The 16,527-nt window shown below is 39.2% G+C and overlaps 1 protein-coding gene across 3 annotated transcripts in view; it reads right to left on the bottom strand.

The window, feature by feature from the left end:
- Positions 1–16,527, bottom strand: part of C6 (complement C6) — an 83,475-nt gene that overhangs the window by 54,937 nt on the left and 12,011 nt on the right. For 2 of the 3 annotated variants that reach the window (XM_043887886.1, XM_043887887.1), the window contains 4 exons: positions 12,941–13,103; positions 10,851–11,007; positions 9,415–9,559; positions 2,246–2,387 (listed from right to left, as the gene is read on the bottom strand). In XM_043887886.1, the coding sequence (XP_043743821.1) occupies positions 2,246–2,387; positions 9,415–9,559; positions 10,851–11,007; positions 12,941–13,083 (587 nt within the window). In that variant the 5' untranslated portion in view covers positions 13,084–13,103. Of the gene's footprint in view, positions 1–2,245; positions 2,388–9,414; positions 9,560–10,850; positions 11,008–12,940; positions 13,104–16,527 lie in introns of those variants that run through there. The other variant, XM_043887888.1, reaches the window with a different exon arrangement.

Raw genomic sequence — 16,527 nt, 5'->3', positions numbered from 1 at the left:
ACTTATAAGTTCATCACAAACAAGAAAGGGCTTGAGAAAAATGGCTCCCAGGTCATGAGGAATCTCTCTGATGGCAGTCACTGCTGGCACAGAGGCCGAAGATAGGACTTTTGTGGAGATGGCTCTGTCAGGGCACCCCAAGGAGACTTTTAGAAGTGAAGTCAGCTATGTAGCAGTTTTCAGCTCTATTTTCTTTACTCGCCTCTGTGGTATTTAAGTTGATTTTAAATATTTTGGTGTCTCAAACACACTGTGGCTTTTAATATTTTAGGTTTCTAAAGTGTTTTATCTAATTTGCCTTTAATGTTATATTTTATAACTTTTTGAATTTCATTAGAGTTTCTGTATATAAATATGCACGTGTGTTTGTGTATTTATTTCTACAAATGTGTGTGTGTCCGTGTGTATGCATTTGTACTTTGAGTCTGAGAGAAAACAAACAGCACACTATTATTGCCTGATTTCTTGCTTCAGATTTTCAGACCTGATGAGTGATGTTGACAAAGGAGCAATGTTGGAATGTCTTCGTAAATTCTTTATTGGAAAGATGCCATTTAAAAGTGAAGGACAGTCACTCAGGAAGCTTCTTTTTTTGGGTAGAAATGTGTTGGAGAGAAGCAGAGATTTTAAGGCCAGAAAATTAGAGATTCCAGTAAGCAGCTCTCAGAACTCTCAATCCCTGGGGAGGCGAGGAGAGGACTGGCTGTCCCTGAGCCAGTGGGTTTTGCTCATTTCTGAGAATCCCTGGGACAACAGCTCTGGTTGGCAGAGTCCCACATGGTCCTTCTGCCAAAGTACACATAGCATGTGGTCTTTCCCATCTGTAACTCGAGAGTCTAGATCAACTGAACAAGAGGTGAGTTTGTAATGTTACCCAGAATCAATCAGAACATTGGAAAATGGGATTATCAGTGGGAGTTTTTGGCTGAGTTTTTCTTCCAAAGAAAAGAAAAAAGGAAACCATTTCTGCACCTTGATTAGAAGATGCCGTGAAACACTCTTGTTGAAATAACTCTAATTAGGAGTTCTCAGGACAACCTCAAATCAGCTTGTAGCCATCCAACTTAGAGATGGGGAAAGGACAGCTGAAAGATGTTCACTTACTTGGTCATGATATTGTGAATTAATGCAGAAGTAGGTGGTGGCTCAGACGGTAAAGAATCTGCCTGCGATCCAGGAGACGCAGATTCAATCCCTGGGTCAGGAAGATCCCCTGGAGAAGGGAACGGCTACCCACTCCAGTATTCTTGCCTGGAGAATCCCATGGACAGAGGAGACTGGCGGGCTAAAGTCCATGGAGTTGTAAAGAGTCAGGACATAACTGAATGACTAACTCTTTCAGATCTAGAACAGGGCTCCTCTTACTTTCAGATTAGTGGCTGTTCCACTTTACTGCTGTACAAGAGTTTGGTTCTATAGCTGCTAGTTTTCATTCTAATCAAATGAGGTTATATTTGCAACTGCTGCTGTTTGTCTTTGGTGCCTCAAGGTTGGTTTTTATGCAAGCCGGGCAGTACAAGTAAAGACTTTAAAAATCTCACTACAAAGCAATAAAAACCTGTATAATACTATTTGCTTTCTGGCCAAAAACTGAAGGGAGAATTATTTATCATAAGAACAGGAGAGTAGAAGAAATTACCTTTACTGGTTTTTCTTATGCTTTCAACTAAGGCTTAGCTCTTGTTTTCTTTTCTTTTTCTGCTTATTTGTTTGTTTTTTTAAAAAATAGGATTGTAATAAGGAAATATTGTGAATAAATTTTAGAAGATCAAAACAGTGGTGATTTTTAAAATACCAGTCATTGCATGATGCTTAAAAATCATTTGAAAAATGGAATATTTCCTGCCATATCAGTAAACAAAGGGTGTCACAGTCATCAGCAATTGCAGCTACCACCAATGGTGAACTGGTGAGCCCTGAGGGAACTCAGGAAGGAAAGAATACCTGCCATAAGACTTTAAACAAACTATGTTTATGAAGTACTCATAGCATTGTCTACTATGCACTAAATGTGAAAATGCTAAATTGAAATTATCATTTTAATTTATTAAAATGCTAAAAATTAAAAATAATTATTTTTATCATTAAGCCTGGCAGCCAAGTATCAGGGACAGATAGGACTAGCGGGAGGAGTAAGAGGTTAATGAGGAATGTGGGCAATGGTGGGTGTCACTGCTTCATTGCTGCTTCCAACTCTGGTTTTGAGATGGTTTTACTTCCCAAATGATAAAAAGATGTTACATACCCCATGCCCATCAACTGTACACTAGGGATGGGGTTATGGTTCCGTAAACATACTGTTTTTTTTCTCCCACAATTCCTTTCATCTGAATTGTCTCCGCAATCATTTTCTCCATTGCATTCCAACTTCCTGGCAATGCAGCGACCTGGTCAAAAAATAGTAACATGGACAACAAATGGTCATTTTAGAGAGTATTTATTGATTTGAAACATGATTACTCTAAATTTCAAGGGAAGGTAGAGGGCCAGTTTTCATTATTTTTGATAAGAAATAAGGAAATGGAATAACAAACTGATATTTTCTCTTATTTTTTAGGATTACAAGAGTCCAGATAGAATTATTTAGTCACTCTTGAGCTGATTGTCTTAAATCAAAGAAATAACTCTAGAATTCCATTCCCACTACAGTGAACTTGCTGCAGAAATCATGTTCTGTAGGAGAAAATTAAAAATAGGCTCAGAATTTTGTTTTAATTCAGGATAACAGACTCAAGGTCACTGCTTTTATTTTTAAAAAGCTATATAATTTCACACACACATGTCTACTGGTACACATAACAACATGACTTAATGTCTAAAATTTTATATTGAGAGAAAGAAGCTGGACACAGATGAGTCATGCCATCTGGGTCTTTTATCTCATGTTCAAGAACAAGAAGGATTAACTAGAAACAGGAAACAAGAAACTTTTGGGGTTTATGGAGATTTTCTGTACCTTGATTGGGGGTTGTCTACATAGGTGTATGTATTTGTCAAAATCAAATTGCACACTTACTATCAGTAAATTTTACTATACATAATTATTTTGAAAAATGAAAAAAAAAAAAAAGTGAAAGTGTAAGTCACTAAGTTGTATCTGACTCTTTGCAACTCCATGGACTGGAGCCCTCTAGGCAAGAATACTGGAGTGGGTTCCATTCCCTTTTCCAGTGGTTATTCCTGACCCAGGGATAGAACCTGTGTCTCCTGCATTGCAGGCAGATTCTTTACTGTCTGAGTCACTACGGAAGCCCCCACTTTACTATACATAATTGCGTATTTTATTATAGATATTCACTATATATGATTACTGTTATAATTACCATTAATAAGAGTTTAACTACATACAATTTACTATATCTTTTTTTGGGACACATTAAATGCCTAGATACCACAGTGTTAGATAGTAATTTGTGTGAGTGAATTTAGAAAATAGTACCGACTCAGATAATTCCCTTTCTTTTAAAACTTGCTGAATTTCATAATGATCCTAGGGAACAGTGTGTGCCTGTATGTTACTGAAATTGAAACACTCTGTCTACAATGACAGATAGCCTGTCTCCTGCTCCTCAGTCTCTTGCATATAATCAGGAATGCTGGCATCTGTACCATTATGTACAAGTCTCATCAACAGTGATTGAATATTTTACTCAGGACTATCTTGTCTGGAAAATTCCATGGACAGAGGAGCCTGGTGGGCTATAGAGTCCATGGGGTTGCAATGAGTCAGACATGACTGAGCGACCGAGAACCCTCACGCATACACACACACACATCTTGTTACCTATCTTAAATTGTGATCAACATTTCAATACAGCTATGCATGACTATTTTGATCAACTGAAATGCTTGCAGAAATTGGGTATTTTGTTGAATTGATATATATATATATATATATATATATATATATATTTTTTTTTTTTTACTAATAAAGAGTTCCCCAGAAAGCACTTAGTTTCAACTTTTGAAGGGGAGGGGGATAATAATCTTAAAGGATCATAGAAAAAACAAGAGAATTCCAGAAAAAAACATCTACTTCTGCTTTACTGACTATGCCAAAGCCTTTGACTGTGTAGATCACACAAACTGTGGAAAATTCTTCAAGAGATGAGAATACTAGACCACCTTACCTGCCTCCTGAGAAATCTGTATGCAGGTCAAGAAGCAACAGTTAGAAGTGGACATGGAACAACAGATTGGTTCCAAATTGGGAAAGGAGTACGTCCAGGCTGTATATTGTCACCCTGCTTATTTAACTTATATGTAGAGGACATCATGCAAAATACCGGACTGGATGAAGCACAAGCTGGGATAAAAATTGCCAGGAGGAATACCCATAACCTCAGATACACAGATGATACCACCCTTATGGCAGAAAGTGAAGAGGAACTAAAGAGCTTCTTGATGAAAGTGAAAAAGGAGAGTGAAAAAGCTGGCTTAAAGCTCAACTTTCAAAAAACTAAGATCATGGCATCCAGTGCCATCACTTCATGGCAAATAGATGGGGGAACAATGGAAACAGTGACAGACTTTATTTTTCTTGGACTCCAAAATCACTGCAGATGGTGACTGCAGCCATGAAATTAGCAGACATTGTTCCTTGGAAGAAAAGCTATGACCAACCTAGACAGCATATTCAAAAGCAGAGACATTACTTTGCTGACAAAGGTCCATCTAGTCAAAGCTATGGTTTTTCCAGTGGTCATGTATGGATGTGAGAGTTGGACTATAAAGAAAACTGAGCACCAGAGAATTGATGCTTTTGAACTGTGGTGTTGGAGAAGACTTGGGAGTCCCTTGGACTGCAAGGAGATCAATCCATCCTAAAGAAAATCAGCCTTAAATATTCATTGGAAGGACTGATGCTGAAGCTGAAACTCCACATTGGAAAAGACCCTGATGCTGGAAAAGAATGAAGGTGGAAAGAGAAGGGAGTACAGAGGATGAGATGGTTGGATGGCATCACTGACTCAATGGACATGAGTTTGAGCAAGCTCTGGGAGTTGGTGATGGACAGGGAAGCCTCACATGCTGCAATCCATGGGATCATGAAGAGTTGGACACGACTGAGCAACAGAAGTGAACTGAAGAATCTTCAGTAAGAAGGTGGAATGTAATGAAAGTAATTAAATCATCCTTTGATTATTCAAAATTTTATATCAAGACACTTATTATAGGTATGAGCATCATAATCACACAAGGGTGAAAATATAGAGGGAATTGAATTCCTGTCAGTCCTAAGATATAACCTGAAAGATACCCCGTTTTTAAAAATAACACATCTCTGGTTTTTCTTGTTTGCTTTTCTTAGAGCAGTGCAGAATGGGTAATTTAGTTTGAAAGAAGGATGCTTTACCTATAGGAGAAAAAAAAGGACACATCTTACAGTTTTTAAAAGTTTTGGACCTAGTACTCACAAATTTGAGCAAGAGCTGATTTTTTATATTTTACACTAAAACTCCCATTTTATCAGATGGAGGTAGGGATACACATGTAAGGTACAATTCTCATTAACCTAGGTTTGTGAACAGGGTAGCAGATATGTAAGAAAGTTTACTCATTTGATACTTCTGTAATGGAGCAGGACCCTGTGGGGCTTTCCCAGGACTGGCCTTCTCCCATATCCTCTGCTTTAGCTCCTCTCTGAAGTACCTACTGAATATATATATATACATATATATGTATATATATATACTGTATATATACATATATATATGCATTTGATGCACATGCCCTGAGTTGTTTCACAGGTGTGAAAACCCCCCACCAAATGGAAGATGTTAACCTCTTGATGACCATGAGCACATAGCCCCAGGCCTCCTGGAGTCTAAGGACTGATAAAGTTAACCTCTGTGACAAAACCCTGTTATCTCATCACCAACCAGTCAGAGAACTGTGCATGAGCTGATCACATATCCTGTGACCCCATTCCCTCACCTGGCTTTTAAAAATGCTTTACTGAAATGTTTTGGGGAGCTCGGGGTTTTTTAAGGGCTTGAACCACCCCTCTCCTTGTACGACTCTGCAGTTAACCTTTCTCTGTTCCAACCTCTGACATTTTGGTTTGTTTGACCTCGCTGTGAACTTGTGCTAACAATTTTAGGGATATTGTAGAGTCTCATTCAACAAGGGTGGGCTTCCCTGGTGGTTTAGTGATAAAGAATTCACCTGCCAATTCAGGAGACTCAGGTTTGATCCATGGGTCGGGAAGATCCCCTGGAGAAGGAAATGGCAACTCACTCCTGCATTCTTGCTGGGAAAATCCTACAGACAGAAGAGCCTAGAAGGCTCTTCTTGGTTCATGGGTTGCAAACAGCTGGACACGACTTAGTGACTAAACAGCAACAACATTAGCAAGGGTAGGGATGAAAGCAAGAGGACTTCTCTTGAGCGATGTTTAGGAATGGGTGGCAGTGTGGAATAGGACTGATGGGAAACAGTTGAGAATGGTTCCAGGTCAGGGAAACACAATGGAATAGGAAGGGGAAAGATTTGTAAGCCACAAATATATCCTATACCAAAGAAGGAATGGCAGAGGTGAAGGGACATTTCAATAGTACAGGATTTGTAGAAGTCAGCATGCTTTAGCCAACACATGCATGTATATATTTACACCTGGAATTATGTAGTCATTTAGAATTATATATGATTTTCCTATTTACTTGAACTGTGTTACTACATGGTATATTATTTTTATGACCAGTTGCAAATTCTCATCTCTGTGTTAAAGTTAGGACTTTGAGAGGAGTTGGCATAGTGCATGGGGATTTGCCTCATAGGTACTTCTCAAAGATCCATGTATACATTAAAGAGATAATTTGAGAGAATAGCATTGAAACTTGTATATTACCATATGTGAAATAGATGACCAGTGCAAGTTCGATGCATGAAGCAGGGCACTCAAAGCCAGTGCTCTGAGACAACCCAGAGGGGTGGGGTGGGGAGGGAGGTGGGAGGAGGGTTCAGAATGGGGGGACACAATGCACCCATGGAAAAAATTTAAAAAACTAAACAAAACAAAAAAATACAATTAGCCTTGGGTGATTCTGAAGAGCAATCATGAGAGTATAAAGGAAAGATAGAGATTTTTTTCTGTTATTAACTGATCTAAATATCATCCTGATATTTGTCAGGATGACTTACATCATCCTGATATGTCAGACAAATAATGGTCCATCCAACCTTTTATTCCTTTGAGAGTGGCATTAGTGGATGTTTTTAGGAGAGTACAGTGGTGTATCATCTCCAGTGGAATATTCAACAACCAAGAGGCCACGGCAATACCCAGTAGGAATGGATGCCAACCATATTTGTACCAGAGATTAACTAGTTAATGGTTGGATCCTAGGAAGATCTAGGAATTTCTGATGAAAGGATCTGGACAGTATGGCAGAGGTCACTAAGAGGGCTCAGGGTAGCAGCTGCTTATCAACCATTGCAGATGCATTTCAATAGTTCAGTGTATATCACTAGCTATGGACATATTACTGATGAAGTAGAGATTGCTGTGCCTCTATCAGTAACTTTCCTGAAATCACTCATTTTGAACTGGTAGCTCATGGACATACCTAAAGACTTCTCAGACTTGTGGATATTTTTGACATAAACAAACTTTTTCATAATAAATTTCATAGATTTATCATCTATTGAATAAAAGAGTTCTCCCTGGTAATCTATTCTAGAAACTACCCTTCAAGCTTCAAATTGATGTGCCTCAGTTCTAAACTTTTATCTTACTATTCTGGATGTAGTGCTTAGGTCTGTATTCCCCTTAGCCATTGCCATCAAGGTTTTTCTCATATTCCTTGTTTTGTCAATATGTGACATGACCTTATTTATATACAGAAATTCAGAAATTTATTCTCTCATAATTCTGGAGTGCAGAAGTGCAAACAAGATGTTTGCAGGGCCATGCTCCCTCTAAAACTCTGGGAAGATCCTTCTTGCCTCTTCTTAGCCTCCAGTTGGCTGTTGGTTGCTCAGTTGCTCAGTCATATTTGACTCTTTGAGGTCCCACGGACTGTAGCCTGCCAGTTTTCTCTGTTCATAGAATTTTCCCAGCAAGAATACTGGAGTGAGTCGCCGTTTCCTCCTCCAGGGGATCTTCCCCACTCAGGAATCAAACCCACATCTCTTGTATCTCTGGCATTGGCAGGTGGTTTCTTTACCACTAAGGTCACCTGGGAAGCCCTTTATTTACATAGGCATAATGTATATCTCCCTACCCATGTCTCACCCTCACATCCTGTTTAGGGGATGAGGTACAGAGGGAAAACCCTGGAACCCGCCTTCCTGCCTGACTTTCAGAAAAGATTGGTAAAGCTGAAAGCAGGAAGCAAAGAGTAAGAGAAGAGAAACATTATGCCCAAGTCTGGGGTCAATTTTCTATGGGAATTTGAAATCTGCCATCTAGTTCTAAGTACTTTTCAATGTATTTTAGAGTACACAAATAATTTGGATTTTATTAATCAGAACTCTAATTTTATTTTAACTATAATTGACTATTTATACAAAAAATCAGTCAACTATGGCCCATGGACAAAAACTGACCTGCTACTTACTCTTGTAAATAAAATTCTATTGAAACATAGTCATGCTCATTTGTTGATATACTGTCTATGGCAGCTTTGATGCTGTGATTCCAGAGCTGAATAGTTGCTACATAGAATGTACGGCCTGCAAAGCCTACAATATTCACCACCTGGACTTCTCCTGAAAAAGTTTGCAGAAATCTGACCTAGATGGTTCAACATGCTGAGCTTTAGAAAGCTATTAATTAGCAAGAGAATATATAGATTAAGTAGTATATTCAAGGTTTGATTATAATCTAACAATACTTAAATATCAAAATGTATGAATCGGTATGAGAATTGGACTTGAAGGGAATGTTGCCATTGTTTAAATCATTTGCAGTCTCCTCTTCTGTGATTATCTTTGAAGTCATTCAATCGACCATACCAGAAAATGTGTTACATCATCTCTAACCATCCCCTTTACATAATATCTTAGCATTAACATCCTTATCTTAATAAACCATATTAAAATTTTAAAATACATCATTCTTTTTCAGTTGCTTATTCTGAGTCTACAATTGTGCTTATTAATAGCCGATTTTTAAAAGTATCTGCTTCCTCCTTTGTTTCCTCCTCCTCATTCTCTTCCTCCTGTTGTATAACAGTGTAGGAACCTGGGAACCTGTACTTGATGAGCAAAGGAATCAGGTAAGTGGTCAAGATGATTATAGCCTGAAAGCTGTAATTTTACACATGAATAGTGTGTAATTGATAGCATAACATCCCTGTCTCCCTAAGCTTAAAATAAGGTGGGACTTTTCTATCATGACTTTCACTGGGAGTCAATTGGAATAACTAGTCATTTTTGGTGAAGACTGAACATTTTTCAAAAGTACATTACCACTGTCACAGTGGAATTTATTCTTGCAGTCAATCTCTTCAATTTTGCAGAGCTTGGATGGAATGCATGGCTGAAAGGTCATGAGAGGCTCAGTGCATGGTTGTCCTCCAAACTGACTGGGGCGCAAGATGGACCTTACCTTAAACTAAAAGGAAAAGACAGAAAGATGAATAACTCTGAGGCTGGGTCAAAACCAGAAAGTATTTAAGAAAACTGGGCTTCTCAGTCACAGTAGTGATTTTTCCGATAGTGGCATTTCCTAAATTACTGATTTTTTTTTTTTCCAATTCTGTTATTGTGTTTTCTTAGGGAAGTCAATACTTTCGGGGTCTCATTTTTCCAACCTGTAAAATGAGGAAGTGGGACAACAAATTTCTGAAGATTTCTAACTTTGAAATCATAGGATTCTAAATTGAATCAAAATCAAATGCACAAATATTTACTGAGCATGTCCTGAGTGCAATAAATCTTCCAGGTCATAACAGTAGCCTTTTTATTTCTCACAGATAGTGTGAAGTGATAAATGTGAAAGGATTGGGGGGATGGGCTTTTGTATGAGGAAGTCACTGTGGAAACCAAGGCTGGTACATTTTCCATGCTTTGAAAGGTTTTAAATGATCAGTAGTAAATCAAAGAGTCAGGGAAGGATAGAAACAGAATAGGACTCAAAAGTACTGACTTTAAAGTCAGAAAAATCCAAGTTCAATACGTAGTTTTCTATTCTTTCATGGTGCGTGCTTGGGTAAATTACTTAACCTCTAATGAGCTATAACTTCCTCATCTATAAAATGGGTAGAAAAACAATGTGATGTGAAGTTTGAATAAGATGATGTGTGCAAAGGAACCTAAACTGTCTCTCTGAGATAGTGGGTGCTTTCCTTGTACTGGGTGAATTCCTTTTACTTCCCTAATGTCTGAATGCTTAGCACCTACCCTGATGGGGATTCATGTGGGCCAGGGCCCTACCTGGATTGAACTTAAGGTAGGTAAATATTGCAACTGGGAACAATAAACAAATGGAGGGACTTTCCCCTAGTAAGGACAGTTAAAGAAAGGGCAAGAAGCCATTTTAATTAATGCTGTCTGATTTTAAACCTTGGACTGAATTGCCCATTTTTTGGCACCTGTTTTTGCTTTGTGAGCTCTCATAGAGCAGAGGCAGTGGAAATCAGAGCTGGGTGAGTGCAGTACCAATCCTTGGGGTTGTGGGGGGCGGGGGGGAGGTTGCAGGAAGAACTTTTTTTAGTATTCACATGCCAATAAAACATGTCAAGTGAATCCTGCCTTCCCCTAAAACATTTCCCTCAGTGGAAGCTGGGACAATTTATTTTCAGAAATTAAAGTAATTCATCATTTCCGTGATTGTTGAGTTTGTCAGGAAATTCAAGAATTTAACTGTGATTCTCATTTTCTGAATATACCCACATGTCACTTACCCGTTTTTGAACACAAGGGTCGCAGTCTGACCATGGTCCATAATCTCCCAGGAGGCAATTGATAGGGCAAGTTTGCCAGTTACACTCTCTGGACTCCTGCTTGGTACAAAGCTGGTCACAAAAGTTTTCAAAATAGTACTGATCTCTAACAATCCGTCTATAATAAGGAGGAGAAAGCAGCTTAGAATCAGTGTTTTTACTGTGGCTCCAGCCCCATAAGAAAAATTATTCAATTACAGTGAATAAAAGGAAAGAGGTTTTCATGGAAAATCAAGCAGTCCAGCATATGTACAGTTTTTACCACTTAATGGAACTCAAGACTGGGTCCATAATTTGTGGGGCACAGTACAAAATGAAAGTGGGGGGGGACATATGTTCAAAGTTTTCAAATTCTTTGAAAGCAAAGAATTGTTGCTTTCAAACTGTGGTCTAGAGAACTCTTAAGAGTCCTTTGGACTGCAAAGAGATCAAACCAGTCGATCCTAAAGGATATCAATCCTGAATATTCATTAGAAGGGCTGAGGCTGAAAGTGAAGTTCCAATACTTTGGCCACCTAATGTGAAGAGCCAACTCGTTGGAAAAGACCCTGATGCTGAGAAAGATTGAAGGTAGGAGGAGAAGGGGATGACAGAGGATGAGATGTTTGGATGGCATCACCGACTCAATGGACATGAGTTTGAGTAAACTCTGGGAGATAGTGAAGCACAGGGAAACCTGGTGGGCTACTGTTCATAGGGTCGCAAAGAGTCAGACATGATTGAGCGACTGAACAGCAACACATATTCAAAAATTCTTAAGAATTTCCAAAGAGAGGAGGCAGAGCATGAAGCCAAACCACAGCCCTTCTCAGAGAGGGATCCTGTGTGACTGCACAGGTTACACATCTATGAAGCCGGCCCTGATGAAATTCCTGGGAGCGACTGGAAGAAAAGGAGAGAAGAAAGTTTCTGCAAGTTGCTTAAAAGATGACAGTGCAGCGTGGTAAGTACAATGACTGAGATAGAGCCAGAGCTCCGTGTGGCTAACGATGAAAGGAGAAAGTGACATGAGAGATACATTTTGAAAAATCCATGTGAGTTTTCCAGGCAACAAAGGGAAGAGCATTCAGAGGGAACAGCTTGTGCACAGATTAGCAGTGAAGGAGTATGACATGTCCGTGGAGAAGCCTGTGGGATGGACCTGAGAAGAGCATAACTGAGAAGGATGGGCTTTTATTATGGTACTTTATTTGGTAGGCAGTAATGAGCTCTAAGGGACTCTTGAGTAGGGAAGTATTATGAACAAATCTGTTCTTATATCCAGAGTGGATGGTTTATTGAGGCCATCAGGTGGTGATTTTAATGAGACTCATACTACATATGTAAAAATACTTTTCTAAAATAGATCTCTAAAAAGTGCCATAACAGTTAAAACACATTAAATATATGCCTTTTTTCCTCCAAGTCACGTGAGCGTCTTCATGGAACAGAAATATCTAACAGATTTAAAGAAACTGTGGGGGAGGAATAATCTGAATTAATGAAAAGAGCGAATTATTAAATGTTATCAAGTAAAACACAGTTTTCTTGCCTTCTTGTCCATGCCAACAATCGAGCTAATAGCTAGCGGTGCTGCTCAATTGAGGTCCTGTTAGACTCAGTTTAATGAGTAGAAAATTCTCTATAATTAACTCACTAACTGTAGGCAAGCAGAGTTATGTGCTGATTGAAAAAAAAAAAAAAGCCCAAGTAGTGATTCTAAGTAAATCAAATAGTCAACTGAAAATATTGCACAGATTCTTAATTGAATTTCTTTTAAATGCTTCAATTTTATGGAGGGAACAAAAGCTTCCACTTTAAACTTATGTGGAAAAGACATCAAATTCCACCCAAATTCATGAGTTCTTTTTAAAATTAAAAAAATTTTGCAGATTGTACTCTGCAAAAATTATACTTGCAGATATATTTTCTTTCTCATTGCTTAGTGTGGCACTTTTTGATTTTGCTAATTCTGTCCTTGAAGTTTCCTAGGGCACAAAGATAAGCTACAAAGCCCACACCCACCTCTCTCTGGTCTGGGTTCCAGAATTGCAGGTTTAGCCCACACCCACCTCTCTCTGGTCTGGGTTCCAGAATTGCAGGTTTTTGAGCAGCTGGACCACTGAGTCCATGGGTAATGATCACAGAAACAGGCTTGGCTCTTGTCAGTCAGAGCACTCAGCAGGATAAAATACAAGATGGAGTGTCTGGCCATGCCTGGAGGGCCTCCAGATCCTGAAAAGAAATGATTTAATACATATCAAACATTCATGGGGTAAAACTTAACAAATCATTCTCAGTTACAGCCTCAAATATGATCTTTGAAAACATCTTTTCTTCCTTAAGTCAACACCTATAAATTCACAGGCTTATGAGTATAAACCCCATTTCTAAAGATTTTTAAGGTGGACATTCCCATAGTTCAAAATCCCAGTACTAGTTAAGTTTCTCTGAACTGTGAGTCATAGGCTACAAGACAAAGTGTGTAGTAAATATTTGTATCTCATCCCATTCCAAAATGGAATTTTTTATATGATCTTACACTTTTTGAGATAACTGCTTATTTTGTGCAGACAGTGCCCTCAAGTATTACTTAGTACTTCCTTACAGTTTTTCATACTTTTCTGGGACTGGGGAAGGACTTTGGAACCTTTCTTTCTGAAGCTCTGTTTAGTTTCATGGCATCGTGGTATTAACAGCTTGCTAAATAGTTCACTGTCCCATTATCTCTACTTTTAGAGTCAGAGAAGTTAGAGCTGGAAAGCGTCTTTGAAACGTTTAGGTTAAACTCCCTCATTTTAGGGATGATGAGACTGAGGCTTTAGCAGGTATAAGGTTGAAGCTACACGACAAGTAAGCCCAAGATTCCTCATTCTTAGATGAGATGTACCCCTTCATTCGATTTGTAATAATACTAATATACATGCTTGGAACTTCACCACCCAGACCACAAGAGGATTTGCTCAGATGTGGCTAAATGCCAGAGAAAACTTGGACCAGTGGTTCCCCATGTGCTGTGGAGCCTTGAGGATCTGTGAGTTACTGGATGGAGTTAGTAAAACCATATTTGCCCCGCTAATACTGCCATTTTGATTTTCATATCTCTAACAAAACATGCACTCAATATGTCAGCAAATTTGGAAAACTCATCTGTGGCCACAGGACTGGAAAAGGTCAATGGTCATTCCAATCCCAAAGAAGAGCAATGTCAAAGAATGTTCAAACTACAACACAATTGCCCTCATGTCACATGCTAGCAAGGCAATGTTCAAAATTCTCCAAGTTAGGTGTCAACAGTTATTGGTATCGGTTCAGTTGCTCAGTCGTGTCTGACTCTTTGCGACCCCATGAACTGCAGCACGCCAGGCCTCCTTGTCCATCACCAACTCCCGGAGTTTACCCAAACTCATGTCCATTGAGTCGGTGATGCCATCCAACTGTCTCATCCTCTGTTGTCCCCTTCTCCTCCTGCCTTCAATCTTCCCCAGCATCAGGGTCTTTTCCAATGAGTCAGTTCTTTACATCAGGTGGCCAAAGCATTGGAGTTTCAGCTTCAGCATCTGTCCTTCCAATGAACATTCAGGACTGATTTCCTTTAGAATGGAATGGTTGGATCTCCTTGCATTCTAACAGACTCTCAAGAGTCTTCTCCAACACCACAGTTCATAAGCATCAATTCTTTGGAGCTCAGCTTTCTTTATAGTCCAATTCCCACATCCATACATGACTACTGGAAAAACCATAACTTTGACTAGATGGACATTTGTCAGCAAAGTAATGTCTCTGCTTTTTAATATGCTATCTAGGTTGGTCATAGCTTTTCTTCCAAGGAGAAAATGTCTTTTAATTTCATGGTTGCAGTCACCATCTGCAGTGATTTTTGGAGCCCCCCAAAATAAGGTCTGTCACTGTTTTCACTGTTTCCCCATCTATTTGCCATGAAGTGATGGGACAAGATGCCATGATCTTAGTTTTCTGAATGTTGAGCTTTAAGCCAGCTTTTTCATTCTCCTCTTTCACTTTCATCAAGAGGCTCTTTAGTTCTTCACTTTCTGCCATAAGGGTGGTGTCATCTGCATATCTGAGGTTATTGATATTTCTCTTGGAAATCTTGATTCCAGCTTGTGCTTCATCCAGCCTGGCATTTTGCATGATGTACTCTGCATATAGGTTAAATGAGCAGGGTGACAATATACAGCCTTGATGTACTCCTTTTCCTATTTGGAACCAGTCTGTTGTTCCATGTCCAGTTTTAACTGTTGCTTCTTGACCTGCATACAGATTTCTCAAGAGGCAGGTCAGGTGGTCCGGTATTCCCGTCTCTTCAACTGTACGTGAACCAAGTACTTCCAGATGTACAAGCTGGATTTAGAAAAGGCAGAGGAACCAGAGATCAAATTGCCAACGTCCACTGTATCATAGAAAAAGCAAGAGAATTCAGGAAAAACATATACTTCTGCTTCATTGACTATGCTAAAGCCATGGACTGTGTGGATCACAACAAATTGTGTGGAAAATTCTTAAAGATATGGGAATACCAGACCACCCTACCTGCATCCTGAGAAACCTATCTGTAGATCAAGAAGCAACAGTTAGAACTGGACATGGAACTACAGACTGGTTCCAAATAGGAAAAGAGTACGTCAAGTCTGTATATTGTCACCCTGCTTATTTAACTTATATGCAGAGTACATCATGCAAAATGCCAGGCTGGATGAAGCTCAAGTTGGAAGCTGGTATCAAGATTGCCAGGAGAAATATCAGTAACCTCAGATATACAGATGACACCACTCTAATGACAGAAAATGAAGAGGAACTAGAGAGCCTCTTGATGAAGGTGAAAGAGGAGAGTAAAAAAGGCAGCTTAAAGCTCAACATTCAGAAAACTAAGATCATGGCATCTGGTCCCATTACCTCATGGCAAATAGATGGGGAATAAAACTGGAAATAGTGACAGGCTTTATTTTCTTGGACTCCAAAGTCACTGTGGATGGTGACTGAAGCCATGAAATTAAATGACGCTTACTCCTTGGAAGAAAAGCTGTGACTAACCTAGACAGTGTGTTAAAAAGCAGAGACATTACTTTGCCAAGAAATGTCTGTCTAGTCAAAGCTATGGTTTTTCCAGTAGACAGGTACCAATGTGAGAGTTGTACCATAAAGAAGGCTGAGTGCTGAAGAATTGATGTTCTTGAACTGTGGTGCAGAAGAAGACTCTTGAGAGTCTCTTGGACTGCAAAGAGATCCAATCAGTCAATCCTAAAGGAAATCAGTCCTGATATTCATTGGAAGGACTGACGAATATTCAGCTGAAGCTGAAGCTCCAATACTTTGGCCACTTGATGAGAAGAGCCGACTCATTGGAAAAGACCCTGATGCTGGGAAAGATTGAGGGTGGGAGGAGAAGTGGGTAACAGAGGATGAGATGATTGGATGACATCATTGACTCAATGGACAGGAGTTTGAGCAAACCGGGAGATACTGAAAGACAGGGAAGCCTGGCGTGCTGTGTAGTCCATGGGGTTACCAAAAGCCAGACATGACTGAGGATAGAACAACAACAACAATTTTCGGTATACAGCTAAGTGATTTATATATATATATATATATATATATATATATATATATATATATATATGCTGGTGCTGGTTTAGACAGT

The sequence above is a fragment of the Cervus elaphus genome, chromosome 25 (assembly GCF_910594005.1).
Source record: "Cervus elaphus chromosome 25, mCerEla1.1, whole genome shotgun sequence".
Taxonomy (NCBI): domain Eukaryota; kingdom Metazoa; phylum Chordata; class Mammalia; order Artiodactyla; family Cervidae; genus Cervus; species Cervus elaphus.
This window is presented reverse-complemented; position numbering and strand designations above follow the sequence as displayed.